Below are 27,323 nucleotides of genomic sequence, written 5' to 3' on the forward strand. Positions count from 1 at the left end.
CAAGTAGGTGCTGACGTCATGACGCCATGTTCCGTCAGACGCTTCCCCGGCTCGGGCAGGTCACGTGAGCCACTTTTCGCGCGAAAACTGGTTGTGGTAGTCGAGTGGAGCGCGGCGCTGAAATGGCGGTGAGTGTGCGCTTGCTGGGCGCGCTGTTGGTCCTCGCGGCCCGCACATCTTCACGGCCTGGGGCGTGGTCGGTGCGGGGCGCGTGCCCCAGCAGCAAGGGCAGCGCGGGGTAGGGGGATGCTACGCGCCTCTCGTCCTCTCTCTTGTCTGCTCTCCTGCGCCTGCCCGAGATCGTTCTTCCAAGTTGGAGTTGGGCCCCTGGGCTTTGGCTGGGAACTGATTTCTCTCGGGGTCTGCAAAGCCAGAGGGCCCCACACCAATCAAGTCCTGATAATGCCGCCTCCCACACCCCAGCCTGAAGTTAGACTCCCGAAGCGAACCCAGCCCGCCTGGCCACCGTCATTTATTCACTCTTCACAAGCTTGTCGGACGCCCTCTCTGTGCTTGGCGCTGGGTGTACACAAGACAGGGTCCTGCATCTTTGTGCAGTCCTTATTGTAATTTTTTTTTTCTTTAGTCTTTTTGTCTCGTTTACTGTCTGACCCCTCCACCAGCCTGTAAGCATCAGATCATTTATGTTTTGGTTGCCCTTGTATAGAGGTGTCTGGCACAGTATGGGTGCTCACATGGGTGGGAATGCATGCTACCGAGAGGAATAGACTATAAACAGATACATAAACAAATGAGATATCCTAGTTATTTGTCATGGAGAAAACAGGGTATTGTGAATGACCAGATATTCGAGGAGTGATATTTGAGCTGGTTCACGTGTGTTGAGAAACCCCTGGCTCAGCTCAGAGAGCATTCCATGTAGGGGGAACAGCAAGTGCAAAGTCTTGAGGCTGCAAGGGGATTGGTGTGGTGGAGGGCAGAGAGGGTAACTGGTAGGGAAGACCACCTTATAGGAAACTAAGTCAGCCCTCACTTTCTTGATCTTCCCTTGCAGGAATCATCTGAGTCTTTCACCATGGCCTCCAGCCCAGCCCGGCGTCGGCGAAGCAATGATCCTCTCACCTCCAGCCCTGGACGAAGCTCTCGGCGCACAGATGCCCTGACCTCTAGCCCTGGCCGTGACCTTCCTCCCTTTGAGGATGAATCTGAGGGGCTGCTAGGCACAGAGGGGCCCCTGGAGGAAGAGGATGGAGAGGAACTTATCGGAGATGGCATGGAGAGGTACTTTCATTCAGGGCCCTGAACTCGGCAGATAGTTTTGCAAAGAGCCCATTGTGTGTCAGCAACCTTGCTTTGGGTTCTGGGAAGCAGGCAAATCAGAGCATCGTGACTTTGAGAGAATCTTGGTTCAGGTATGCGGGGAGATAGACAGGTTCATGGGGCCACAGTGGAGGTCCATGTAACTTGCTATATCTAAGACTATACCCTAAGGCCTGGATAAGCCCCAACTCCATAAGATGTGCACCCTAGGGGATGCAAGGGGTCTCTAACCTGGTGGGTCACATCAGGGCTGCCAACTAAGGGGGACGGGAAGCAGGCAGCCGAGTTTTTCTGCAGCTTCAAAAAAACAATGGACATGGCTGATTAACCGCGATTTAGATTCAATTCAGCAAATAGTTATTGTGCCTAATCTGTACCAGGCCTTCTATTAGATATTTTCACACTTATTAGTAAACTTATAAACATGTATTAAAAGTTATTGAGGCTTAACGCTAAGACAGTAGAGTAAGCTCTGCAAGGAAGCAAAGTTAGATTTCTACTGCAGCCTTACCCCATATTTACAACCAGGATTTGGTAGATGCATCAGTAGAATTGTGTGAATGCCTAGGAGCCTCATGAAGAGTCTCCTTTGGGCCTTTCTTTTCTGGGACTTTGGGTTCCAAACTTGGTGTGTGTAAACAGGACTGTACAGGCCATCTCACACTCCACAGGGAGTGCCCTTTGTGAGTCATCTCATGAACTGTCAAGGGCACTCTGGACCATTTGGATCTTTGCTTTAAGCACTGTCACCCTGGACGATCATACTGGGTGTGCAGTACATGCCAGACTGTAGAGGGAATAAGGAGTCTTGGGACAAATCAGCCCTAGATGGGTCCTTGTGCAGTGTGGAATTATTCTTATCCTCTACTCCCTGTTTCCATCTCCTTGCTTCTTCCTTTCAGAGAATGAGAGGAGAGGCCCTGTGCAGGGACCTCTGGATAGTTATCTGAGGCTACCTCTGGTAGCTGGGCCCAGTTAGACTTTGTTTTTGTGGATTTTTAAGAAACATGTTTGCTGATCTATAATTTATATATTATAAAATTCACTCTTCGTAAGAATACAATTCATTGCTTTTTAGTTAATCTTCTGAGTTTGGCAACCATCACTACACTTTAGTTTTAGAACATTTCCTTGTTGGGAACGTTCATCCCAGTAAAACCCCTTGTGCCTGTTTACAGTTAGTCCTGGTTCCTATCCTACTCCTAAGCAGCCATTAATCTAACTTTCTGTCTCTTCAGATTTGCCAGTTCTGACCATTTCACACAAATGGAATCATAATACATGATGACCTTTTATGACAGGCTTTTTTGCATTAGTGTGGTTTTCAAGGTCCATCTGTGTTTTAGCATGTGTCAGTACTTCATTCCTTTTTGTTGCTGAATAATGTTCCATTGTATGGCTAGACTACATTTTATTCATAATCAGTTGATATACATTGGGTCCTTTGCACTTTTGTGCGCTTATGAATAATATTGCTATGAAGTTTTGATGTGAACATGTGTTTTTAATTCTCTTCAGCAACTATCAAGGGATGAAATTGCTGGGTTATAGCTATGATTACTCTTTTGAAGAACTGCTAGACTGTTTTCCAAAGCCGCTGTACTATTTTACATTCCCACAAGTGGTATATGAAGGTTCCCATTTCTCCACATTCTTGCCAACACCTGTTATTTTCTGGTTTTTGATAATAGCCATCCTAATGGATGTGAGGTGGTATCTCTTAGGGTTTTAATTTACCTTTTTCTGATGATTAATGATGTAGAGCACCTTTTAACATGCTTGTTGGACATTTACATATCTTTGGGAAAATGTCTGTTTGGGTCATTTACTTGTTTATTATTGAGTTGTAAGAGTCTTTTAAAATTTATTCTGGATACAAGTTCTTCATCTGATACGTGATTTGCAAATGTTTTCTCAATCTACAGCTCATCTTTTTCATTTTATAAATAGTATATTTTGAGGCAGAAAAGTTTTTAATTTCGATGAAGTCCAATTTACCAATTTTTTAATGGACCAATTAGAATTTCACTGAGGACATTTCATGTGTCTTAAAATTTTTTTGAGGAGTCAGATACCTTTTCCCTGAGAATTTAAGAATTCAGAAATGGATCAGTCCAGGAATTTACCTGGCTCTGGGTACTGTTTCTGGCATCAGCACAATGGGATTACTTGTTCTGAGAATGTAGTTTGACAGTTTACTGCAAAAAACAAACAAACAAAAAAACCCAAATGGTAGTAGTTCCCTGATCACCACTTACCTGAAAAAAAGAAAATTCTAAGAGGATTATCTTGGGGAGGTAGTGTGGTATCAGGGAACAAGCTTGAGATTTGTGGTTAGGCTGTATTTTGACACCTAGCTCTACTGAGTGACCATTGGCAAAAGACATATCATCCCCTAATGCTAATTTTCCTCATCTTTTAGATGGAGCAGTGGTGTCCACCTCCAGGAATTGCAGAGAAGAGAGAGCAGGGCTTTGCTCTCAGGAGTTCCTTATTAAGGCACTTCCCCTTTAAATCACTGATAGATGACACTGTGGAAAATGAGTCCCTGGGGCGGGGGAGTCTTAGAGGAGCTGAGAGGCTTGAGCTAGTGGGTGGGCATTTCAGAGAGGCTGATTTGGCTGATGTGAATAAAAGACCTCAGGACTTGAAAGGGTTTGGCATTGTCAGAGAGAGAGAGAATTTCTACCCCATGGGGGACCTGGGGTTTGCTCTCTGAAAGGCCTTTCTCTGTGAAGGTTTTGTGGTTCCTCCAATCCTTATTGGGTGCTTAAAGCTGAATGGTGAGCCCTTCCCCCCTTCTTTTTATTGGAGAAAAATACATATACATAAAATTTCCCATCTTAACTATCTTTAAGTGTCCAGTTCAGTGATATTAAGTACACTCAGATTGTGCGACCATCACCACCATCTCCAGAATTTTTTTTATCTTGCCTAACTGAATTATACATTATATATCTTTGTATGACTTGCCTACTTCACTGAGCACAGTGTCCTCAAAGTTCATCCATGTTGTAGCATGCATCAGACTTTGCTTCTTTTTCGAGACAATACTAGTCCATTGTATGGGTAGACCACACCTGGTTTATCCATTGGAGATCCTTTTGAGCCTTCTCTCTTTTTGGCCTGGTGACTCTTCAGGCTTGCCCAGGCCAGGGCTCCTAAGCCTTCTGAACCAGGCCAAGTTCCTGGGTTGTGTTTGGGTCATTTTGTTTTTGTTTTTTAATGCTAACATTTGGGGGTCTCTCAGGGACTACCGAGCCATCCCAGAGCTCGACACCTACGAGGCTGATGGACTGGCTCTGGATGATGAGGATGTAGAGGAGCTGACAGCCAGTCAGAGAGATGCAGCGGAGCGGGCCATGCGGCAGCGTGACCGTGAGGCTGGCCGGGGCCTGGGCCGCATGCGCCGTGGGCTTCTGTATGGTATGTTGAGATGTCTGCACCCCCGAGGGCTGGTCCTGCTTACAGTGCCTAGGGGAACTGGGAAGGAGTGCTCAGGAAGACTTAACTCGAAGACATTCCTTTCGCCCTCAGACAGCGATGAGGAGGATGAAGAGCGCCCTGCTCGGAAGCGCCGCCAGGTAGAGCGGGCCACAGAGGACGGTGAGGAAGATGAGGAAATGATCGAGAGTATTGAGAATCTGGAGGACCTGAAGGGCCACTCCGTGCGCGAGTGGGTGAGCATGGCAGGGCCCCGGCTGGAGATACACCACCGCTTTAAGAACTTCTTGCGCACCCACGTGGACGGCCATGGCCACAACGTCTTCAAGGAGCGCATCAGTGACATGTGTAAAGGTGAGGCTTCTGTACTCCCAGCCTCTGTTTACTATAGTTCACCTTACAAAACTCTTCCTGCAGAAAGTTATTGCTTTGGCCCTGTAAGGGCACATTTAATAGAGACATGAAGTACAAGGAACATTAAATTACTTGCCTGTTGCTTGACAGGAGCTAGCACCTGGCACCCATGATGTCCATCTTTCAGAAAAATACAAAAAGTATTGTGAGTCTATACTAGGATGCTCCAGCCAACTGTCCATGGAGTGTTTTCTAACATGCTTAAAATTTGGCAGATTTTACCTAAAGATCTGATTACTATTTTGATCAGAAAGCAACGGCATATTTCTCGTGACAGGAATTAATTTTAAAAGGAGGCATGCAAATCTTGGTTTCCTGTTGTCCCCTCCACTCTATTTGTCTTAAATTTGACACAGTTTATTCATAGGTTTCTTTCCTGGCTCTTGCAGGCATTTCTAGTTGCAACCCTGCTATACTAGGTACTCTCCATGTATTATTTTACTTAATCTCCCTAGCGACTTCGTACTCTGTGTGACATTTCCATTTTGTAGATTGGGAAGTTGAGGCTCAGGATATGTCTCTAAATCTAAGTCACATAGCTAAAGCAAGGTGGCCTTAGAAATGAGAGCTAAGCTTTCCTGCTTGAAGTCAAGGATCTGGGTGAGCAGGCTCCCTCCTCGCACAGTGAGATGGGAATTGCCTTCTCCGACTCAGCGCTCAGTCTCTGTTACCGCCTCTAGAGAACCGAGAGAGCCTGGTGGTGAACTATGAGGACCTGGCAGCCAGGGAGCATGTCCTGGCATACTTCCTGCCAGAGGCACCAGCAGAGCTGCTACAGATCTTTGACGAGGCTGCCCTGGAGGTCGTGCTGGCCATGTACCCCAAGTACGACCGCATTGCCAGCCGCATCCATGTGCGCATCTCCCACCTGCCTCTGGTAGAGGAGCTGCGCTCACTGAGGTGAGCTGAGGGCAGGGCGGGGGCCGAGGTCTGGTCCTCTGTACTGTAGTTCAGGCACCATTCAAGAGGGTGGTGTGGGTAGATGGCTGTAGCTAAGGAGAGCCCTCACTTGTGAGTTCTGGCTTGCACAGGGGTGGGGTGCAATGGATCTGGTGGCACTGGGCCCCGAATTTTTGGGATCTTATGTTGGAATGCCTTCACATGGAACTCCTCTCTGGAGGGTGTGGGTCAAGCATTGGGGCTCCAGACCTCTGATGTGCCCTCTCATTTCCACAGGCAGCTGCACCTGAACCAGCTGATTCGTACCAGCGGAGTGGTGACCAGCTGCACAGGCGTTCTGCCCCAGCTCAGCATGGTCAAGTACAATTGTAACAAGTGCAGCTTTGTACTAGGGCCCTTCTGTCAGTCCCAGAACCAAGAAGTGAAGCCCGGCTCCTGCCCTGAGTGCCAGTCAGCTGGCCCTTTTGAAGTCAACATGGAAGAGGTGAGCAAGCACACAGCACTGGCTGCTGGCTGTCATTCATATCTCAGGGGTCTCCAGTACTCAGGGCCTGCCTGATCTCTTAGGCAGTTTGGAAATCAGCATGGGCAGCCGAGGGAAGCAAGAAGGTATCGTATATTGGCCACACCCGGGGGCAAACCAGATCTGTCGGCCAACATGTTCAGTTTGGCCCAGTGGTATTTTTAAAAATTCGAGTCAGTATTTAAAAATAAGATGATTTGTTTAAAACATCCAAGTTTTTGGCTTCTCTTGAAAAATAAGATCTGGTTAAACTGCACCCTTAGTAGGGCAACTGCTTTCTAGTCCCTTATTCCATGGGGCACCTGCAGTCCCATCGAGACTTCCTCTTGACATATCTGGTACCTGCCTCTCTGGACCTTTGGTTGGGAGCCCCAGGATCGTAACCACGTAGACACTATTGTGCCCTATTCAAGAGACACTGCCAAAAGCCTCTGGGCCTTAAGACCCCAGGCAGGTAACATATGCCTTTGTACTGGAACAACTTCATCTGTAAAGTTGAGGTCATCATGGTACTTGCAGTGCATGCCTAGACATCCTTTGTGCCTAGTGGCCCTGAGTATTAGCTGCTGACCTCTACTGCTCTATGCTTCTGAGGAGTGCCCTATCCAGAGCCACCTTGCCAGAAAAAGCCTGGGAGGTTGTGCTTATGATCCCACTGCTAAAAACCTGCTTAAAAGTTTAAGTGTGCCTTGCCTGGTGAGAGTCACCTGCAAAACTGGACTTCAGCTGAGCCCATGCCTCTGCCCAGGTTTCCTTGCCCTGTCTAGCTTCCCTCCTTTACAGATTCCACTTTCACAAATGTCTCTTGCACCAGAGCAGAGTTTGGGGCTCTGCTTCTAGGGAACTTGAGACAGTAATTAGTAGAGGATTAATAATTATAGCTGACATTTCTGGAGTACTTGCCAGGTGCCAGGTGAAACATTTAGTTTCATCATACTCTATATGGCAGGTACTGTTTTACCAGTGAAGAAACTGGCTGGGTTTACCCAGCCAGGAAGTGACTCAGAATTAGAAGTCAGGCATTTTGACCCAGAGTATATGCTTTTAACTGCTATATTATGTGGTCTCTTTTCTAGATAAATAAGACATTAAATTGCATGGCACAGTGGTGGCATATGATACTTGACAGTCAGCCCAAACTAATATAATTTGCCATTTCTCAAGCATCGATTTAAGTGTTTTGTATGTATTACTTGATTTAAGCCTCACTGGAATGTTGCTGTTGGCAGTATTAGCATTCCAGAGAATTAGTATTGCAGAGAAGGCGCAGAGAGATTTGCTTGCCTAAGATCACACAGTGTAAGCCACAGAGCAGGATCTGAAACTAGGCAGCCTGGCCTCAGCATTTATACACATAAGGGCTCAGCTTTGCGGCATGTTAACAGATGCTTGACTGTCCAGCAGTAAGGAGGTATCCAGAGGGGTGGTGGCAGGAGTGGTGGTAGGAGTGGGGACTGTCCACTGATATGCTGGTCACAGTGGGCTCACTCCCTGTCATCTTCGGCTCTCTGTTTCCTAGTCATTAGATGGGAATAACAACACTACTTGCTCTCTCTGTCACGGGGCCACAGTCAAGGTCAGGCAACATAATTCAGTGCTTGAAGTCTGCCACACAAGGACAGGCCCTGTGACTGTTTGTTTGTCCCTTGCAGACCATCTATCAAAACTACCAGCGCATCCGCATTCAGGAGAGTCCTGGCAAAGTGGCGGCCGGCCGGTTGCCCCGTTCCAAGGATGCTATTCTCCTCGCTGATCTGGTGGACAGCTGCAAACCAGGAGATGAGATAGTATGTGACCAGGAGTAGGCTGGGAGGGAACTGAGTTGCTTAAGGAAGTTCGAGCATTTGTGGCGGGGCAGGGAGGGGTTGATGACAGCCGAGAAGTCAGCTGAGATGAGTCGCTCCTTGTACTGGACTGGCCAGCTGGAACTCTGGATTGAGGACTAATTGTGCTTTGGTTTTGCTGAGTTTCTCTTGTCTGTAGCATGGAGGACTTGGAAGAGAAATAATTGGATGAAACCAGGTGTGGAGGTGAGCCCAGCTCCCACTTTGACCCTGGGGCTGGTCCCTCTGACCACATGGTCTCCCCATTCCCCAGGAACTGACCGGCATCTACCACAACAACTACGATGGCTCCCTCAACACTGCCAATGGCTTCCCCGTCTTTGCCACGGTCATCTTAGCCAACCATGTGTCCAAGAAGGACAACAAGGTTGCCATGGGAGAACTGACTGATGAAGATGTAAAGATGATTGCCAGCCTCTCAAAGGACCAGCAGATCGGGGAGAAGGCAGGTGGAGGTCCTGTGGGGCTGCTGCACTCTGCGATATGATACTCTCAAGATCCATTTATGTCACAAATGGCAATATTTCATCTTCTCATGGCTGAGTAGTATTCCATTGTATATATGTACCACATCTTTATTCACTCATCCATTGAAAGAACTTGGTTTTTTTCTATGCCTCACTCTCTGTATTTATCATATTTCTCCATCACAACCCAGTCAGGAGCCAGCACTTATATAAATGTCTCATTTAGAGCCCACAGACTCCTGTGAATTGGGTAGTATTATTTTTTCCATTTGAGGAAATGAGACTCAGGCCACAGAGCTCTTGTGAAGGGTCTTCCTGCTGTCCAAGCCTGTGTCTTGTCTCCTTTCTGTTCTTGGTCTGCAACCTTGGGGTAGTCCTTTCTGAACTGGGAGAACATAAAGGAGTCAGACTGAAGTTCTTTTAAGCTCTAAAGTTCTGTGATTCTCAGAGCCAACTAATGACAAGCCCCAAGGTAGAGGGTAGGGTTTAATGCCAGGGCCTGGCGGAGTGGGTACTTTAGGGCTGGAGACATCCTAATCCCCTGAGACCGGATGGAGCACGTGGGTGATCTGTGCATGTCAAGTTGGCAAGGACTTGAGAGCAGAGATCTTGTTCTCATGGTTCTCTCCCTCCTTCCCTCAGATTTTTGCCAGTATTGCTCCTTCCATCTACGGGCATGAAGACATCAAGAGAGGCCTGGCACTGGCTCTTTTTGGAGGAGAGCCCAAAAACCCAGGTGAGCAGCCTCTTGTAGCAGGGGTCCCCAACCCTTGGGCCATGGACCTGTACTGGTCTATGGCCTATTAGGAGCTTGGCCACACAGCAGGAGGTGAGTGGCAGGCAAGCAAAGCTTCATCTGGATTTGCAGCTGCTCCCCAGTGCTAGCATCACCACTTCAGCTCCACCTCAGATCATCAGGCATTAGATTCTCATAGGAGCACCAGTCCCTGGTGCCAAAAAGGTTGAGGACCATTGTGGAGTTCGTAGGAGCCAGGTTCTAGGTGTCAGACAAGGTGGGACTCTGTATTTAAAGCCCTGGTGCTAGAGGAGCAAGTATGTGTTAAGAGGAGGCCAGACTGTGCGGCTTAGTCATCATAGGGGGAACATAGCCTGTGCACCTGGCAATTTGAGCATCAGGGTGTCCCTAGCTCCATTACTGTCTTCCTTTGTGATTTTAGCAAATTCACCTTTGCTTCTCTTTTATTTAAAAAACTTTTATCTTTTAAGTTAAGTTTTAACTATAAAAGTAATACTTGAACATGTATTTACATTATATTCTTTTAAATTGTTAGATGTCACAGAAAGGCCAAAGTCACTGTTGACCATTCTTTCTAATCCTAGTCCCCTTCCTGTAGGTTACTCCTCTCATCAATGTGCTGTATGTACTCCCAGACTGTTAGCCATTCATAGATTTATATGCATACTTAGAAAACACAGGGTTTCATAAGACACGTATGTTTCTATTTACAGTTTCCTATATGTGTGCCTAAGTGACTATGCATAAAATACTTAGCTTACTTTTTCTCAGTAACACATCTTGTCATCTTTTGGTATTAGTGCATACATAGCAAGTTCATTTTTTTAAGTTACTGTATCATGGTCCATAGAGCATAGTATGTTTCGTTACCCTTCTAGTTGGAGAACATTTAAATTGCTTCCAGTTTTTTCCTTTTACAAAGAACATCTTTACACACACTTATACACTCATTTTTCTGAGTTTAGTGCTCAGAAGTGGGATTTCTGGTCCTAGGGTATTGCATCCTTGTCTGGAGAGAATATTCCTTTGCCATTCATAATAGTCTGAGAAATTGGAGATAAGCCCTATACCCCTGACCTCCCTTTTGTCCCCACTCCTCTGTTCCCATCCTTACCTCCTCCAGGGGGCAAGCACAAGGTGCGAGGTGACATCAACGTGCTCTTATGTGGAGATCCTGGCACAGCCAAGTCTCAGTTCCTCAAATACATTGAGAAAGTGTCTAGCCGTGCCATCTTCACCACTGGCCAGGGAGCTTCAGCTGTGGGCCTCACGGCATATGTCCAACGGCACCCTGTCAGCCGGGAGTGGACCTTAGAAGCTGGGGCCCTGGTTCTGGCTGATCGAGGAGTATGTCTTATCGATGAATTTGACAAGGTGGGTCCACTCTTGCAAGTGGTGTGATTCAGGGTTTGTTGGCTTAGCCCTCAGTTGGTGGGGAACAAGGGTTACTGGGATGTATTGGGGAGAATCAAGCATTTGACTCTTACAGATGAATGACCAGGACAGAACTAGCATCCACGAGGCCATGGAGCAGCAGAGTATCTCCATCTCAAAGGCTGGCATTGTCACCTCCTTGCAGGCTCGCTGTACTGTCATTGCTGCTGCCAACCCCATAGGTACACTGGGCACGATAGCCAGTGGGGCTTGGGGCTTGCTAAAGTGGACAAGACTCAGACCCTGTCTTCAGGAATCAGGAGCCCACAGCACCTCTCATCCACTCACAACTCTGAGTTAGGAATTAAGCAACAAAAAGCACTTTTCCTGTGTGTTCTGCCAGAGTGGGAAGTAGAACCCCTGGGTTTTTGTTGAGCCATATTCTCAGAACCACCTGTGACCATTCTTTTCAAAAGACCGGGAAGAGGAATCTAGTGTGTTGACTGAGTGGGGTTGGAGTTGGTTGTCGGTCCTAGCCAGCAAGTGCTTAGAGATCCCAGGTACCCTCACCTATCTAGTTGGCTGTTTCTGTTGGGAGACAGGTATCTTCTGTCTCAGGGCTGTTTCGGGCTGTTGCTTGGGGAAAAGTCCCTTTTCTATGTCTTATCTGGAATACCTGACAGCAGGCACCGAAAGTCCATCTTCTTCTAGTTCCTTTGCCAGAGTCCTTCCCCTTCTGTCACTGAAAACAACTGGGATTAGAAAACTTTTTGTAGTTAGAAGGAAGAGGATCTGGGGGAGGATGAGCCCTGATGGAGAGTGCTTTTGTGTTACAGGGGGCCGCTATGACCCATCACTGACCTTCTCAGAAAACGTGGACCTCACAGAGCCCATCATTTCCCGCTTTGACATTTTATGTGTGGTGAGGGACACAGTGGACCCAGTACAGGTACACAACCCTGTGTCTTAGGTTCCATGCAGTAAGTTCTGGGGACCTTGAGTGAGACTTAGAGCCTATCTTGCGCCAGGCATGGAGAAATGGGCATCACATGCACCATGGTGTTTTTCATTCTTTCTCGTGTTCAGAAATCATCCTTGATATCTCTCTCCTTCACTGCCCCCTCTTCCCAGCCACCCACCCACACAGTCAACATCATCTATACTCTGCCACCAAGTCCTGTTGGTCCGAACTCCTGAGTCCACCTGCTTCTTGTTGCTTCTCTGCTACAACTAGAGACCCAGCTTTTCTTGCTCTGACTGAAGTACTGCGGTGTCTCATGGTTTGTCTCCTGGCTTCCACTCTCACTCCCATTAGACTGCCAGTTAGAAGCCATCCCGAGCCCATCTTTTGAAAGCATGTTGGGTCATGCCTTTCCTAGCAACTTTCCCTGTAATTCTGAAAGTCAACCATCTTTGCTGTGGCTGCTGGCCCTGTGAGATCATCTCTGTGCTTGTGCCTTCTCCTTGCTCCCCTCACTTCACACCTTAAAGATGCCAGGGCTTTGAACTTGTTCTTTTCCATTCCTGGAATACTGTTTTCCTTGATTGTCAGATGACAAGAGGCACTCCGGCAGCCTTAGCTAGAGGAGTCTCCTCAGGTCCTCACCCGTTGCCCTATTTCTCTTCTTAGCATGTGTTACTTTCAATAGTTAATTTTAAAAACTGTGCATCTCCCCTCACTAGAAGGTAAGCTCTGAGAGGGCTCAGTCACGCTTACCGGTCGACCCTGGCACCTGGAGCTGCTTGGCACATAATAGGCTTAGGATATAAGTGTTGAGAACATCCTTCTTGAGCACATCAGCTTGCACTTCTAGCTAGCTGACTTCTCAAGCCAAGCCACAAGACTTCCTCTCCTACTTGGCCTCTTCCATCTTGTCTTAGGATGAGATGCTGGCCCGTTTTGTGGTTGGCAGCCACATCAGACACCACCCCAGCAACAAGGAGGAGGAGGGGCTGGGCGGCGCCCCAGAGCCTACCATGCCCAACACATATGGCGTGGAGCCTCTGCCGCAGGAGGTCCTGAAGAAGTATATCATCTATGCCAAGGAGAAGGTCCACCCAAAGCTCAACCAGATGGACCAGGACAAGGTGGCCAAGATGTACAGTGATCTGAGGAAAGAATCCATGGTATGGGCCCAGGGACCTGGAGGGCTGGGCAGGGCGAGAGGCAGGTGGCAGCTTTCTCATCCACGAAGTCAGTTAATACAAAAAGTGATAAAGCAGAAAGGCCTTAAAAAAGAAACAACATACTTATCGTAAGTCTTTTGTTTTAGACAGCACTTAAATGTGCCTGCGTTTGTTTCTGTGGGTATAGGGCCAAGGTCTTTTGATGGCCACTGATTAAGTTCCATATTGACTTCGCGTAAATTTCATCTACATGAACACAGTGCTCTGAACTAGTTTCAGTTTTGCAGTGAAGTGAGGATTTAAAGGCAGCTTGCAAGCAATTGGAATGCAGAATCCTTGTAGACTGGCCTCTCACCCACCTAAGCAAGACAGCAACTTTCCCCATTTTTTTTAACCTTTTAACTTCAAGTCTTAGAGCATTCAACTTAGTTTTCATAGAAACAACAGCTTTATTTTCTATGTTTCTCACTTACTGGATTATATAGTACTTAGTACATGACAGGAACAAGGATAGCTGGCCACCAGTATAACAGACTCTGGGATGCATATAAGTCAACTGGTGGGAGCAGAATGTGTAGGTATAATAGTGTCAGGCCATAGCATAGGCATCCACTGGGCACTACCATACTTTAAGAAGGAATGGAAAATGTGAACTCACCTGGTGGCTCTGTTGAGCACTTCTGCCATAGGATGGTTAGATGAGTTGGGGCTGCTAGCAGTGCCATTGTCCTTTTTCCTTGCCTTTCTTTCTTGCCTGAGAAAACTGATGCTGTCCTCCTCTCCAGGCAACAGGCAGCATCCCTATCACAGTGCGGCACATCGAGTCCATGATCCGCATGGCAGAGGCCCACGCGCGCATCCACTTACGGGACTACGTGATAGAGGATGATGTCAACATGGCCATCCGTGTGATGCTGGAGAGCTTCATCGACACACAGAAATTCAGCGTCATGCGCAGCATGCGGAAGGTGGGTGTGAGCTAAGGCGGGGCCACAGGAGCCACACCTGGGCATCTGAGGCACTGGCCAAGATGCTAGGCTTTGCCGTGCTGCCTGGCTGCAGAAGCTTCCTCATCTGCCTTCCTCACCTGTGGTGAAGAGTGTTGCAGGAGTGGATCTGATCATCCTGTAGTGACTCTGAGAGTCCCAGTAGGGAGAAATGGTTACTTTTGCTCTTTTCTCATGCAGACCTTTGCCCGCTACCTTTCATTCCGTCGTGATAACAATGAGCTATTACTCTTCATACTGAAGCAGTTAGTGGCAGAGCAGGTGATGTATCAACGTAATCGCTTTGGAGCCCAGCAGGACATTATTGAAGTGCCTGAGAAGGACTTGGTGGACAAGGTATGGGCACAGATGGGAGGTGGGGGGGGAGGGCAGTGTTGGCTCCCTGGAGAGCTGTTAGTCATCTTTGGTCCTTGCTGTGTCAGTGCGTGTGTGGGCCTTGGATGAAGAGCTATTTATTGTTTATAACGTGCTGAGTACTGTTCCATGCACTTACAATCTTGATAGCAGCCAAAAAAACATAAGTCCTTTTACTATCATCCCATCCTACAGAGGAGACAGCACAGGGCAAATGAAATAACTCAGCTGAGATCAAAGGGAGTTGACAGCTGAGATAGCAGCTTCAGACCCTGACACAGCCAGCCTCTGCCCTGGTTGACTTTCCCTATAATGGCACTGAGAGCCCTGCCTGGCCTGCAGTGAATGGGCCTTAGATAGTGCACTGAACCTAAGACTGTGTGGACTTGGGCTTTCTGGAGCCCATTCCCACAACTCACTTGATCTTTCCTCCTTTTAGGCTCGTCAGATCAACATCCACAACCTCTCTGCCTTTTATGACAGTGAGCTCTTTCAGATGAACAAGTTCAGCCATGACCTGAAGCGGAAGATGATCCTCCAGCAGTTCTGAGCCTCCATAGCAGCTCTCTTGATTCTGGCTGGGAAATCAGTTCTGGTGCTCACTTCGCTTTGCTTCAGGGACACAAAATCAAACTGCTGGGGGATACAGTGTGATGGGGGTCAGTGCTGGCAGCTGAACTCTCTGGCTTCCCCCAGTCTCTTGGGCTCAGGCTGTGGCTGGGAATGGTGGAATTTATTTCTTAGGCTCCATTTCTGCTTCTCTCACCATCTTGAGTGGGCATGTTTTGCCAGTGTTTCTTTTTCAACTGCTTGGTAATCCACCATTTCAAGGAAGTTTGCCTCCACTTTGTCCTAGATCGAGTCCTAGGTATTCAAAATACCCACAGTGTTCTAGGTGACTGAGCATATAAGGGTGTTAGGCGAACTATTACCTTCTTGGAGTGAGTTCTGTGTCCTGCCTGCTTCATCTACTTTGGCTGAAGAACACGTTTAAGGTATTGGTAGTGTTTTTCTAAACTCTGCAGATTTTTCTAGCTTTCTATAAATAGAGAAATGATGTGGGCAGAAGAGAGCACAACCCTTCTATGCTCTGTAATGACACAGTTTGGTTTCCTGCAGGAGGAAGGGTTGGAGGGGTTGATCTAGTAATTAGGACGACCCCTCACCATTTCTGTGTTCATCTGTTTTCTCCTACCTAACCATTTCTCCATTCTCTCGTTTTTACATTGTTTCTGTGGTTTAAGTTTTTAATAAAATTAAATAAAATCTAAATACTGGTATTGTTGGTCTCAATTCTGTCTTAATATAACCCAGGCTTTCCTAGATGTCTTCATGAGGAAGACTAGGAAAGAGTAGGTGTGGCTGAAGCATGGCAGGAACAAGAAGTGACGGCAGAGTTGGGTGGAACATACCATGCCGGGCTTGCAGGCTGAAAGGAAAGCTTTTTCTTCTACTTAGAGAACACTTGTGACGTGTGGGTATTCCACACCAGACAATTTTCTAGGGTCACAGACCAGGTGCCCTACAGTTTAACTCAGGTCTGACAGTAACTACCCGGAGTCAGCACAGACTAAAAGTTAAGGGCTCAGACCCACACGACTACCCCCACTTCAGATAAGTCACAAATAATCACCCACAACATCAGATTTGGTTACAAATTACAGGTTCCCACCCACTCCATCCTCAGGTTTGATAATTAACTATAAAGGCTCACAGAACCCAGGGAAACAGTTTACTTACTGATTTATTTGGTATGAAGAGATACATAGGGTGAGGTCTGGAAGACGCCCTAGCATAGTACCTGTCCCCAGGGAGTTTGGGATGCACCACCCTCTCCAGAAATGGATGTGTTCTTGTTCACCAACCTGGAAGCTCTCCAACACCCTTCAGTTGGGGCTTTTTTATGGAGGTTTCATTAGGTAGACATGGTGATTAAATCATTGGCCATTAGGGGTGAAGCTCAACCTCCCACCTCTCCCTCCGCAGAGGTCAGGGGCTGGGGCTCAAAGTTCTAACCTTCTGATCAATCACAGGATTGCTTTCCCTGGCATTCGAGCTCCATTTTTAGGGGCTTTCCAACAGTCACCTCCTTAATATAAACTCAGCTGTAGTTGAGAGTCATTATGGGTAACAAAAAACATCGCCTTTACTTCATGAGCTGTTTGCAGAGCTGGTTCAGAAAACATCGTAAAACCCAAATATTACAACAAAAGATGCCTCTATGGCTCTTATCTCTTAGGAAATTACAAGAGTGTTCTGGCCAGAAACCAGAGATGAACAAAATATACATTTCTTATCAATAGCACACAGGCGTAATAAGGCCTCGAGTCTGACTAGTAGGCAGCCTTAGGGGTTGTAAGCAAGAAAGTAACGTGGTCCAATGTATTTTTAGGGCGATCCCATCTGGTCATTGTAAATTGTACTGAAGGGAGAAAATAGGAAGAGTTGAGTGGAAGCCTGTGGTATAGCCTAGAGATGGTGGTGGTCTGGACTTGGGTGATGGGGAAAGTGGACATTTTAGATATATTCTGCAGGTAGATTAGTCAAGATTTAGTGATGAATAAGAAATGGGAGTGGTAGAAAAGAAATTATGTATGAAGACCAGATTTCTAGCTTGAGAAATAGATTGAGATTTAGTGGGAAGAACCAGGAGCTTCATTTCGGACATGTTGGCTAGAAACTTTAGATATACAAGTAGAAAAGTGAACTTTGCAGACAGATCTGCTGAGGAAAGGATTAGGCATGAACTATAATCAATTGACAGCTGTCACAGACAAGTGATCACTGAAGGAGCCCTGAGTGCCCATCTGAACCAGCAAAGGACACTTAGGAATGGGCAGAGGGTAGGAGGAGAGGGTGTTTCTGGAAGCCAGAAAAAAAAAATGGAGGTTGAGGTCAGTTTGAGCCAATGTCACTGAAAGATCAGGTAAAATGACAAACCTGTCCACTATACCACGTTTCACCGAATATAAGATGCCATCTATTATAAGAATCACCATTATTTTATGTGCAACTAAGACAAAAATGCTAACATTTAGAATGATGAGACGCCGTCAACCATAAGACATTCCAATTCAGAGATGTTAGAAAATTGTTTTAAATGTGCATCTTGTGGGACTGTGGAGGTTGGTGGTGACTCTGAAGAGCAGTTTCAATGCAGTGTGAATAAAAGGGCAAGTAAGGGAGTAGAAATTGTATATGTAAAAACTCTTGAGAAGTTTGTTTCTGAAGGGGAGCAGTGAAATGGGATATTTCTGGCAAGGTATATAGGATCAAGGAAAAGCTTTCCTTTGGTATTTATTTTAGGATCAAACAACTAAAGCTTTTATTCATGCAGTAGGAGTTTATTAATGGATTAATCTGAAAGATAATTTCGTGTGAAAAACTAAGATGCCAAAGATGTGATATTGTACACATAAATTTAAAAATATGATACCACATACTGTTTATGTATATGTACGTATGTTAAAGATAATATAACATATACACTTGTGTATTCTTTAGTAACAGGTTCATAGAGCTACAATTTACATACCACATAATTTTAAAGGTACAATTTAATGGTTTCAGCATAGTCAGAGTTGTGCGATCATCCTCACAATCAGTTTTAGAATATTGTCATCACCATTAACAGTCACTCCCCTTTCTCCACCTTCCCATCCTCAGTCCTAGGCAATCACAAATATACTTTCTGTCTCTATAGATTTGCCTATTCTGGTCATTTCATATAAATAGAATTATACAATATATGATGTTTTGTGATGGGCTTCTTTCACTTAGCATAATATTTTATAAGGTTCACCCATGTTGTATTATGTGTCAGTATTTAATTTCTTTTTATTGCTAAATAGCATTCTATTGCATAGGTATGTCACAGTTTCAGGTTCCTTCTACCTTTTAAGTATTATGAATAAAGCTGTTATTATGAACATTCCTGTAACAAGTTTTTTTTTGTGGGCATGTGTTTTTTATTCTTTTGGATATGTACCTAGAAGTGGAATTGCTGGGTTATATGGCAACTCTGTGTTGAATCTTTTGAGGAGCTGCTTTCCAAAGTAGCTGTACCATTTTTGCATTCCCATCATCAGTGCATGAGGGTTTTGATTTCTTCAGACCCTGTATAATGCTGTTATTTTTCTTTTTGATTTTAGCCATCTTAGTGTATATATAAAGTGGTTTCTCACTGTGATTTTGATTTGCATTTCCTTGATGGCTAATAAGGTTAGGCATCTTTTCATTTGCCTATTGGCCATTTGTGTATCTTCTTTGAAGAACTATCTATTTAGATCTTTGCCCATTTATTAATCGGGTTGTCTTTTTATTATTGAGTTAAATAATTCTTTATATATTGTAGACACAGTCTTTTATCAGATTTATGATTTCCAAACATTATTTCCCATTCTGTGGATTGTCTTAACTTCTTTGGTGGTGTCCCTTTATAACCTATATATACAGGTTAGGATCTCTATCTAATCTATCTATCTATCTATCTATCTATCTATCTATCTATCTATCTATCTATCTATCTATATTAGATGTATATATATACATCTACTATATATCCTAGTAGATAGCATAGCATAGACTTTTATTTAGAATTCATAACTTCATTTAGATTAACCTTTAAACCCTCTTAGATTATCCTAGATTTTATAAGGTTTATGTAACCATATCCTATACTTTGCTAAGAGTTTAACGAGAAGGCTGAGACTTGATTAAACTTCCTTCCATGCCTACGCCATCCCTGACATGGATGATTGCCAGAACTGTTTTTCAGGTACAAGCCCAGGATATTTTGCAGGACCAAGGGGTTGATCCAGCTGAAACTGCCTAAGTCTGGAAGACCCTCTAGTAACTGGCTCATGAACTTTTCTCATTATACCTTCATTATAATACTAAAATCTCCTCCTAGGGGCGAAAATTCTCCACCATTTTTGAACATGCAATGTATGTATAGGCATGATTTCTAACTGCACATGCACAGGAATGTCCCCACCTATACATGTGATGATGAAGTTCACCTTGATGTTTATGCATGGTTTTCCTGAATAAAGAGGAATACAATCTTTTGTTCAGGAACATGCCACTTGGGATGTGCCCTTACTTGCTAGCTCACAATAAAGTTTGTTCCTTGTCATAAAATCATCTAGGAGTTGTCTTTTGGCTGGCAACTACTGAGTACCGATTCACTCCAGTAACACTATGAAGCATGACAGTTTTTGATTTTCTTGATCTCCAATTTATGTATCTCTTCTTTTGTCCCTTGTGCTTTTGACATCATCTCAGAAACCATTATCTGATCCAAGGTCATGAAGAGATACCCCTATCCTATGTTTTCCTCTAAGAGTTTTATAGTTTTAGCTTTTACATTTAGGCATTTGATCCATTCGGCATTACTTTCGTATGTAGTGTGAGATAGGGGTTCAACTTCATTCTTTTGCATACGGATAACCGATTTGTTGAAGAGATTATTGACTCCATTGAATTGCCTTGGCACACTTGTTGAAAATCAATTGACCATAAATGTGAGGGTTTATTTCTAAACTCTAAATTTTATTCCAAAAATATGTCTATTCTTGTGCCAGTGCCAACTTCATTTTTCTTTCTCAGGATTGTTCCAGCTATTCTGGATCCCTTGAATTTACATATGAATTTTAAAATCAGCTTGTCAGTTTCTGCAGAGTCAGAAAGAATTTTGATGAGGATCGCATTGAATCTATAAATCAATTTGGGGGTTGCTATTTTAACAATTTTAAGTCTTCTGATCCATGAAAATGGAATGTCTTTCCACTTATTTAGGTCTTCCTTAATATCTTTCAACAACATTCATAGTTTTCAGAGTAAGCTTTATACTTATTAGATTCATTCCTAAGTTTTATACTTCTTGATGGTATTGTAAATGGAATTGTTTTCTTAATTTCATTGCAGCTTGTATTAGTTTTATATTGCTGCTATAACAAATTACTACAAATTCAGTGGGTTAAAATAACATAAATTTATTATCTTATAGTTCTGGACGTCAGAAGTCTGAAATGGGTTTCACTTAACTAAAATCAAGGTGTTAGCAGAACTGCACCTCTTTTGGAGGCCCTAGGGAAAAATTCACTTCCTTGCTTCTAGAGGCTGGCTGTATTCCTTGGGTCATGGCCCCTTCTTCCTTCTTCAAAGCCAGCAATTACATTACTCTGAGCCCCGCTTACATTGTTACATTTCCTCTGACTCTCCTTCCTCCCTTTTTTAGTTGTAAGGACCCTTGTGATTACATTGGGACAACCTGGATAATCCAGGATTATCTCCCATCTCACACCCTTAAAGTAATCACATTTGCAAAGTTCTCACTTGTCATGTGAGGTTATGTATTCACAGATTTTGAAGATTAGAACAGGGACATCTTTGAGATGCTATGATTCTGCCTACCACACAAGTGTAGAGAAATATGTTTGCTATTTTCATATAGATTTTATATCCTGCAATCTTGTTGAACTCATTTATTAGTTCTAATAGTTTTTAGTGAATGAATCCTTAGGATTTTCTATATACAAGACCACATCATCTGCAAATAGAGATAGTTTTACTTCTTTCTTTTCAATCTGGATGACTTTTTTTTTTTTTCATTTTCTTGCCTAATTGTCTGGTTAGAACCTCTAGTACAATATTAAATAGAAGTAGCAAGAGTGGAAATCCTTGTCTTGTTCCTGATCTTCGGGGAAAGCTTTCAGTCTTTTACCATTAAGCATGACGTTAGGTGTAGGGTTTTTGTAGATGATCTTTATCAGGTTGAGAAAGGTTCCCTTCTATTCCTATTTTCTTGAGTGTTTTCATCATTAAGGGGTGTTGAATTGTGTCAAATGCTTATTCTGCATCTATAGAGATGATCATGTGTGTTTTAGCCTTTATTCTGTTGCTATGGTGTATTACATTAATTGTTTTTCAGATGTTAAATTAGCCTTGAATTCTTGGAATAAATTTTACTTGGTCATGGTATAAAATTATTTTTATATGTTGCTAGATTTGGTTTTTTAGTATTTTGTTGAACACTTTGCATTTATGTTCACAGGAGACAATGGTCCATAGTTTCTCTCTCTTCCTTCCTTCTTTCTTTCTTTCTTTTTCTTTCTCTTTCTCTTTCTTTCTTCTTTTTCTTTCTTTCTCTTTCTTCTTTCTTTCTTTCTTTCTTCCTTCCTTCCTTCCTTCCTCCCTCCTTCCCTTCCCTTCCCTTCCCTCCCCTTCCCTTCCCTTCCCTTCCCTCCCCTTCCCTTCCCTTCCCTTCCCTCCCCTTCCCTTCCCTTCCCTTCCCTCCCCTTCCCTTCCCTTCCCTTCCCTCCCCTTCCCTTCCCTTCCCTTCCCTCCCCTTCCCTTCCCTTCCCTTCCCTCCCCTTCCCTTCCCTTCCCTTCCCTCCCCTTCCCTTCCCTTCCCTTCCCTCCCCTTCCCTTCCCTTCCCTTCCCTCCCCTTCCCTTCCCTTCCCTTCCCTCCCCTTCCCTTCCCTTCCCTTCCCTCCCCTTCCCTTCCCTTCCCTTCCCTCCCCTTCCCTTCCCTTCCCTTCCCTCCCCTTCCCTTCCCTTCCCTTCCCTCCCCTTCCCTTCCCTTCCCTTCCCTCCCCTTCCCTTCCCTTCCCTTCCCTCCCCTTCCCTTCCCTTCCCTTCCCTCCCCTTCCCTTCCCTTCCCTTCCCTCCCCTTCCCTTCCCTTCCCTTCCCTCCCCTTCCCTTCCCTTCCCTTCCCTTTCTTTTTCTTTCTTTCTCTTTCTTCTTTCTTTCTTTCTTTCTTCTCTCTCTCTCACTCACTCTCACTCACTCTTTTTTCTTTCCTTCTTTCTTTCTTTTTAATATCTATGTCTGGTTTTGGTATCAGGGTAATACTGGCCTCATATAATGAATTAAGAAGCATTCCCCGCTCTTTTACTTTTTGGGGAAGAATCTGTGAAGAATTTAGTATTGACTCTTCTTTAGATGTTTGGTGTTCATTTTTATACAGTTGTATATATTGACAATTTCCTTTATGCCTTTTGTGTCTGGGTGATATATTTCCTATATTTAACTACTTCTGATTATTTAAAGTAGCTTTAAAAATTATTATGTTTAGTTCTTCAGTCTAACCAGTATGATGATGTAAACTATAAAACTCAATTTATATTTTCAAATATAATTAACATGACACCATTTATTGAGTAGTCATTGCCAACTACTTTGAAAAGCTTCCTTTATCATAAATTTCCATGTGTACAGGAGTGTGTTTCTGATCTCTTTTATTTCAATAATTTATGCATCTACTCCAGATTCAATACCATATTATTTTAATTTCTGTATAGTTTTTACTGTGATCAAAATTTCTTTGGCTCTTCTTGAACATTTTCTCTTGTAGATGAATTTTAAAATCATCTTGTAAATCCCATAAAACATTCTACTAGGAGTTTTTGTTGGCATTACATTGAATTTGTTGATTATCTGGGAAAAATTGACATCTTTACAATATTAAAAGTTCCTATCCAGGGACAAGATATATTTTCCTCTTTTTTCTTGTATTATTTCTTCATTTAGATTTTATATATCTAGTTTGGTTTATTCATGGCTTTAATAGTTGTTGTGAAAGGGAGTTTTTCTCCTACTATATTTCCTAACTGGTTATTGATGATACATAGAAAAGCTATTGATTTCTGTATGTTATCTTGTATCCAGCAATCTCACTGAACTCATTAATTTTCAATTAGTCTGTCAATTGATTGTCTTGAATTTTCTAGGTACAGTTGCAAATAATTAGTTTTACCAAATTTCCCCCAATATTTTAAATCTATTTCCTTTATCATGTCTTATTGCATTGTCTCTTACAGAATATTCAGTTTTTATGGTGGTAATAATTATCTTCTACTATTTCATTAACTGTAGGTTTGTGGGGACATCCTTCACTGAATTAAGTTTTCTTCTATATCTTGTTTGTTTCTAAAGTTTATTTTGTTCCTTTTAGCAGGAGTAGATGCTAAGTTTCATTGCATGCCTTTGGTTGGGGATAGGCATCTCTTACTAAAGTTTTTATTTTATTGACTCTCTTAACTCAGAGAACTAAATTAGTGGCTTTTTCTAATCCTGAATCAATCTCGAATCCCTAAGATAAGTCTTACTTTATCAGAATATATCAATATTTTTAACATATTGTTGCAAATCAACCTGCTTATATTTTCGTTAAAAAAGTTGTATCTGTGTTTAGTAAGACTGACTTTGGGTTTTTTTCTATTTGTATTATTTTTAGTTTTTGTTGTTGTTGCTTGGGTTATTTATTTATTTATTACATCAGGGTTATACTAGCCTCACAAAGTAAATTGGAAAGCTTTCTAACTTTGCTCTGGGAGAGTTTTTATGTTCAAGGTTTGATAGAATACACTTATTCTAAATGTGCCTTATGTCTTTTTAAGAGTAGATTTTTTACTCTTTTTTTTTTTAATTTTCCCCACTGTTATTGGTTCATATAGCTTTTGTACTACTTGAATCAATTTCAGTATTTTGTGTTTTCTTTAAAAGTATTCATTTTAATTAGATTTTAAAATGTAGTATTTTGTAGTTTTTAAAAAAATTCCTAATGGTATTTACTTATGTCTTCTCTTTTTTATCTTGTTAGTGAAGTTTCGACTGCTTTATTCACCTTTTCAAATAACAATTAGTTATTAGTTCTACTAGGCTTTGTTGTTATTTTAAGAGCAATAGAAATTTATTGATTTGTATGTGTGTGTTAAAGCTTTTTAAATTGAATGTTTGGTTCATTTACTTTTAATTTGTCTTTTTTCCCTAATAAATGTATTTGTGGCTATAAAATATCCTCTGTGAATTGTTGACTTCATCCCATGATTTTGATGTACAATGTTCTCACATTGTCATCAATTTCTAAATAGACTAAAATTTATATTGTGATTTACTCTTTAACCTAAGAGTGATTTAGAAAGGCATACATTTTGCACTGTGGTTTTCTCTGTCAGTTAAAATTCATTTGCTTTTTATTTTTCAAGTGATTCCTCACCATTTTAGAACCACCAATTAATCCCATCTTGTTTTCCAGGGCTGTGTTGGATTTAGGTACATATATATGTATCTTTCCTATGATTTCTAGGGTCAAGAGCAGGAGGAGAAAGCCAGTACTGTGCTCAGTGTACCAGCAGCATGATCTCATTTCTCCCATTTTTTTTTTTTTAAGGTGAGAGATTCTGGGTCATGTTCATACTTAACGAGAGTGATCTAGAAGAGTGAGAAACTGACACTGTCATAAAAGAGATACCCAAAATGAGTCCTTGAAAAAGATACAAATAATGCAATGATGAGCCCAAGTGGAAGAAACTGGCCTAGGATAAAGAAGGGATGCTTCCTTCATTGTAATAGAGGAAAGATGGAGATAAGTGATGAGTCTAGATGCTCCCTAGTTTCCTCTTTTTCAAGCCAGATACTCTCAGCTTTAACAGTTGTTTTTTATATCTTCCTAGATTCTTCCTCTGTTACTTAGTCTTTCGTTTTAAAAAAAAGTTTACTATAAAAGCATAATATTGATGAAGTACAAACAGTTCAAAATAGTAGGACCATTAACTTCCTTGTTCTGGACACTGTACTTACTCATTTTAAGTCCAAAATTGCTTTGTACTTTGTATTCATTACTCTGTATGGGCTTTTCGTGTGAACCATTATAAACTAGGTCTCGTCTAATTTGTACTTGCATAGAGAATAGCAGCAAAAACCACAGTCAACAAGACTAAATTTAGTCATTCTTTAAATCATATTAGTGCTGTCTCTGAGGCATCTTCTCAAATCTGTTGTGCTAACCCTAGGTCAGACTTCCACTATCTGCCACTAGGACTCCTGCAGCAATCTCTCCTCTGGCCACTTTGCTCTTTCTTCCATCTCTAGTCCTTCCTCCCTGTTGCCCTCAGAATCATCTGTCTAAAATACAGACCTAACTATGCCATGATTCCTATATAAGAAATTAATTTCTTGAATATAAAGTCCAAACTTCTCATCATGACCTTCAAAATCCTTTACTACCAGCTTTTCACCTACCTTATTAGAACCCACAATGTCTATCAAATAAAATGGGCTGTAGAGTTAAACTGACCACCAGTTAAATGAAATCATGTAGTTCTATGAATTAAATCAGAACATCTTTACCTAAAAATTCTAATGTTATGTACTGCTTTTCACTGTGTTCTTATACTTGCCACTTCTCCCTTGTGTTTCACTGCCTCATTTATAATATAAAGGCCTACTACTTAGTATGGATTAACCAAAAATTCAGTAACATATTTAGCTAGTTAAGTCATCTATCTTTTTAATCTTGTCTTCTGCTCCATCCTAATCATGAAACTCATCATTTCCTAAGTTTGATATCGCATGTACTATCACACTATACTACATTGTGCTCATGTTATTTACTTTGCCTGGGCCCCATTTCTGCCCTATCATCCTCCATCTCAACTCCTATTTCTCCTAAGTGTTTAGTCCTGGAAGAGTCCTCTGAGACCCTCTACAATGTCTAGTGATATACCTATTTATAGAGGAGTGAGGATATCATTAAAAAAAAAATGATTCAACATAATAATTTATTTTAAAGAAATGTTTTCTGAATAGACTAGATAGAGAGTAAAATTCCACAAAATTATAACTGCTGGAGATATTCAGACTGTAGTAATTCCAGAAGAGTTGGGACTTTTTTCTGTTCCTTAAAGAGGCTGAGCTCCTTTCAAACTCAGGAATTACTGATGCCCTTTGCTCTCTGCCTGTAATGTTCTCTCCCATTATAAAGGTTCTCTCCTAACCTCCTACGCATTTATCCTTTCAGGTGCCAGTTTAAATTTTTCTTCAGGAAGGCAAATGTAAAGCTTCCCTTCTATACTGTCTCACCGCCCCTTATACTTCTTGACAAACCTCACTACAGTTGTAATTATGGGATCAGATGCAAGACGTTGATTTTTCTTTGTCTTCTCCACTAGACTAAACTATGAAGGTGGGGCGTAACTATTTTGTTCACTACCGTGGTGACTGAATGAACTTTAGTTGCCAAAAGGGACAAAACACTTAACAAACGTTAAGAAAGACTGTACTAATAATCCAAAGCCCACATTTAACAGCTGAGGCAACTGAAGCCGAGAGGTGCGAAGAGGTTCACTCAAGCTCTCAGAGCCAGTTTGAAATAAGGATGTGCACTAGACCGGCTCCAAGTCCGGTTCTTTGTTCCTTCCTGGCCCAGGCCCTTTGCCTTGTCTTTCTCTTACCTGGCCTTCACGGCTCACTCACCCAAGTGCCCCTGAGAATCCTTTCCTGACACCACTCCTCCTGGAGCCGCTGTTCAACCTCGTGATGTGGGAATAGCGACACCACGTCATCAATGTCGGTGGCCACATCACTGTTTTCTGAATCTCATTTGATGCAGGTGACCACTCTTTGCCTCCTGGGCACGTAGGAAGTGTTTCTAGGGGATGAGTCACTGAGTGGCTCCCGGGACTCACCTACGCTGCTGAAGCAAGGAGCAAGGTGCGAGGCCCCCCGACTCCCGGAGTGACGAAGAAGGTTCAGGTAGACAGATGAGGGATTCTGCTGCTTCCTCCCCTTCAGACTTTTCCTAGACATTTCTAGCAAAAAAAGCTTCTTTTGCCTTTTTTTGGGTCACAGCTGTGAAACTATTACGCACACGTTTTCATTTTTCTCTGAGGACTCGGAGGGCCCTTTGAGGTTTTGCAAGGCCTCTAGGTTGTCAGTGTGCCTCCTGCTACTGATCTTTGTATCGTAGCTGCTCCAAAGATTGACTAATATAGTGACTTTCCATGCCGCGCAAATCAGAAATCTGGGAGTTTGGTTGCATGAC

At 43.1% G+C, this 27,323-nt stretch overlaps 1 protein-coding gene across 1 annotated transcript; it reads left to right on the forward strand.

Moving 5' to 3' along the window:
• The first annotated feature begins 17 nt into the window (after positions 1-17).
• Positions 18-15,766, forward strand: MCM2 (minichromosome maintenance complex component 2). The gene is made up of 16 exons (XM_006911440.3): positions 18-128; positions 1,016-1,242; positions 4,532-4,707; positions 4,819-5,079; positions 5,820-6,039; positions 6,316-6,523; positions 8,215-8,349; positions 8,660-8,851; positions 9,516-9,609; positions 10,754-11,004; positions 11,120-11,246; positions 11,841-11,953; positions 12,886-13,131; positions 13,917-14,099; positions 14,319-14,474; positions 14,932-15,766. The coding sequence occupies exons 1-16, from the start codon at positions 123-125 to the stop codon at positions 15,040-15,042; spliced, it is 2,706 nt and encodes a 901-aa protein (XP_006911502.1). The 5' UTR covers positions 18-122; the 3' UTR covers positions 15,043-15,766.
• The last annotated feature ends 11,557 nt before the right edge of the window (positions 15,767-27,323 follow it).

Source organism: Pteropus alecto, unplaced genomic scaffold (genome assembly GCF_000325575.1).
Source record: "Pteropus alecto unplaced genomic scaffold, ASM32557v1 scaffold124, whole genome shotgun sequence".
Classification (NCBI taxonomy): Eukaryota; Metazoa; Chordata; class Mammalia; order Chiroptera; family Pteropodidae; genus Pteropus; species Pteropus alecto.

Coding starts and splice junctions, on each gene's coding strand:
- MCM2 (XM_006911440.3), top strand. Junction 11,954..12,885: donor ACACAGTGGACCCAGTACAG/GTACACAACCCT, acceptor ATCTTGTCTTAG/GATGAGATGCTGGCCCGTTT. Junction 14,475..14,931: donor AGAAGGACTTGGTGGACAAG/GTATGGGCACAG, acceptor TCCTCCTTTTAG/GCTCGTCAGATCAACATCCA.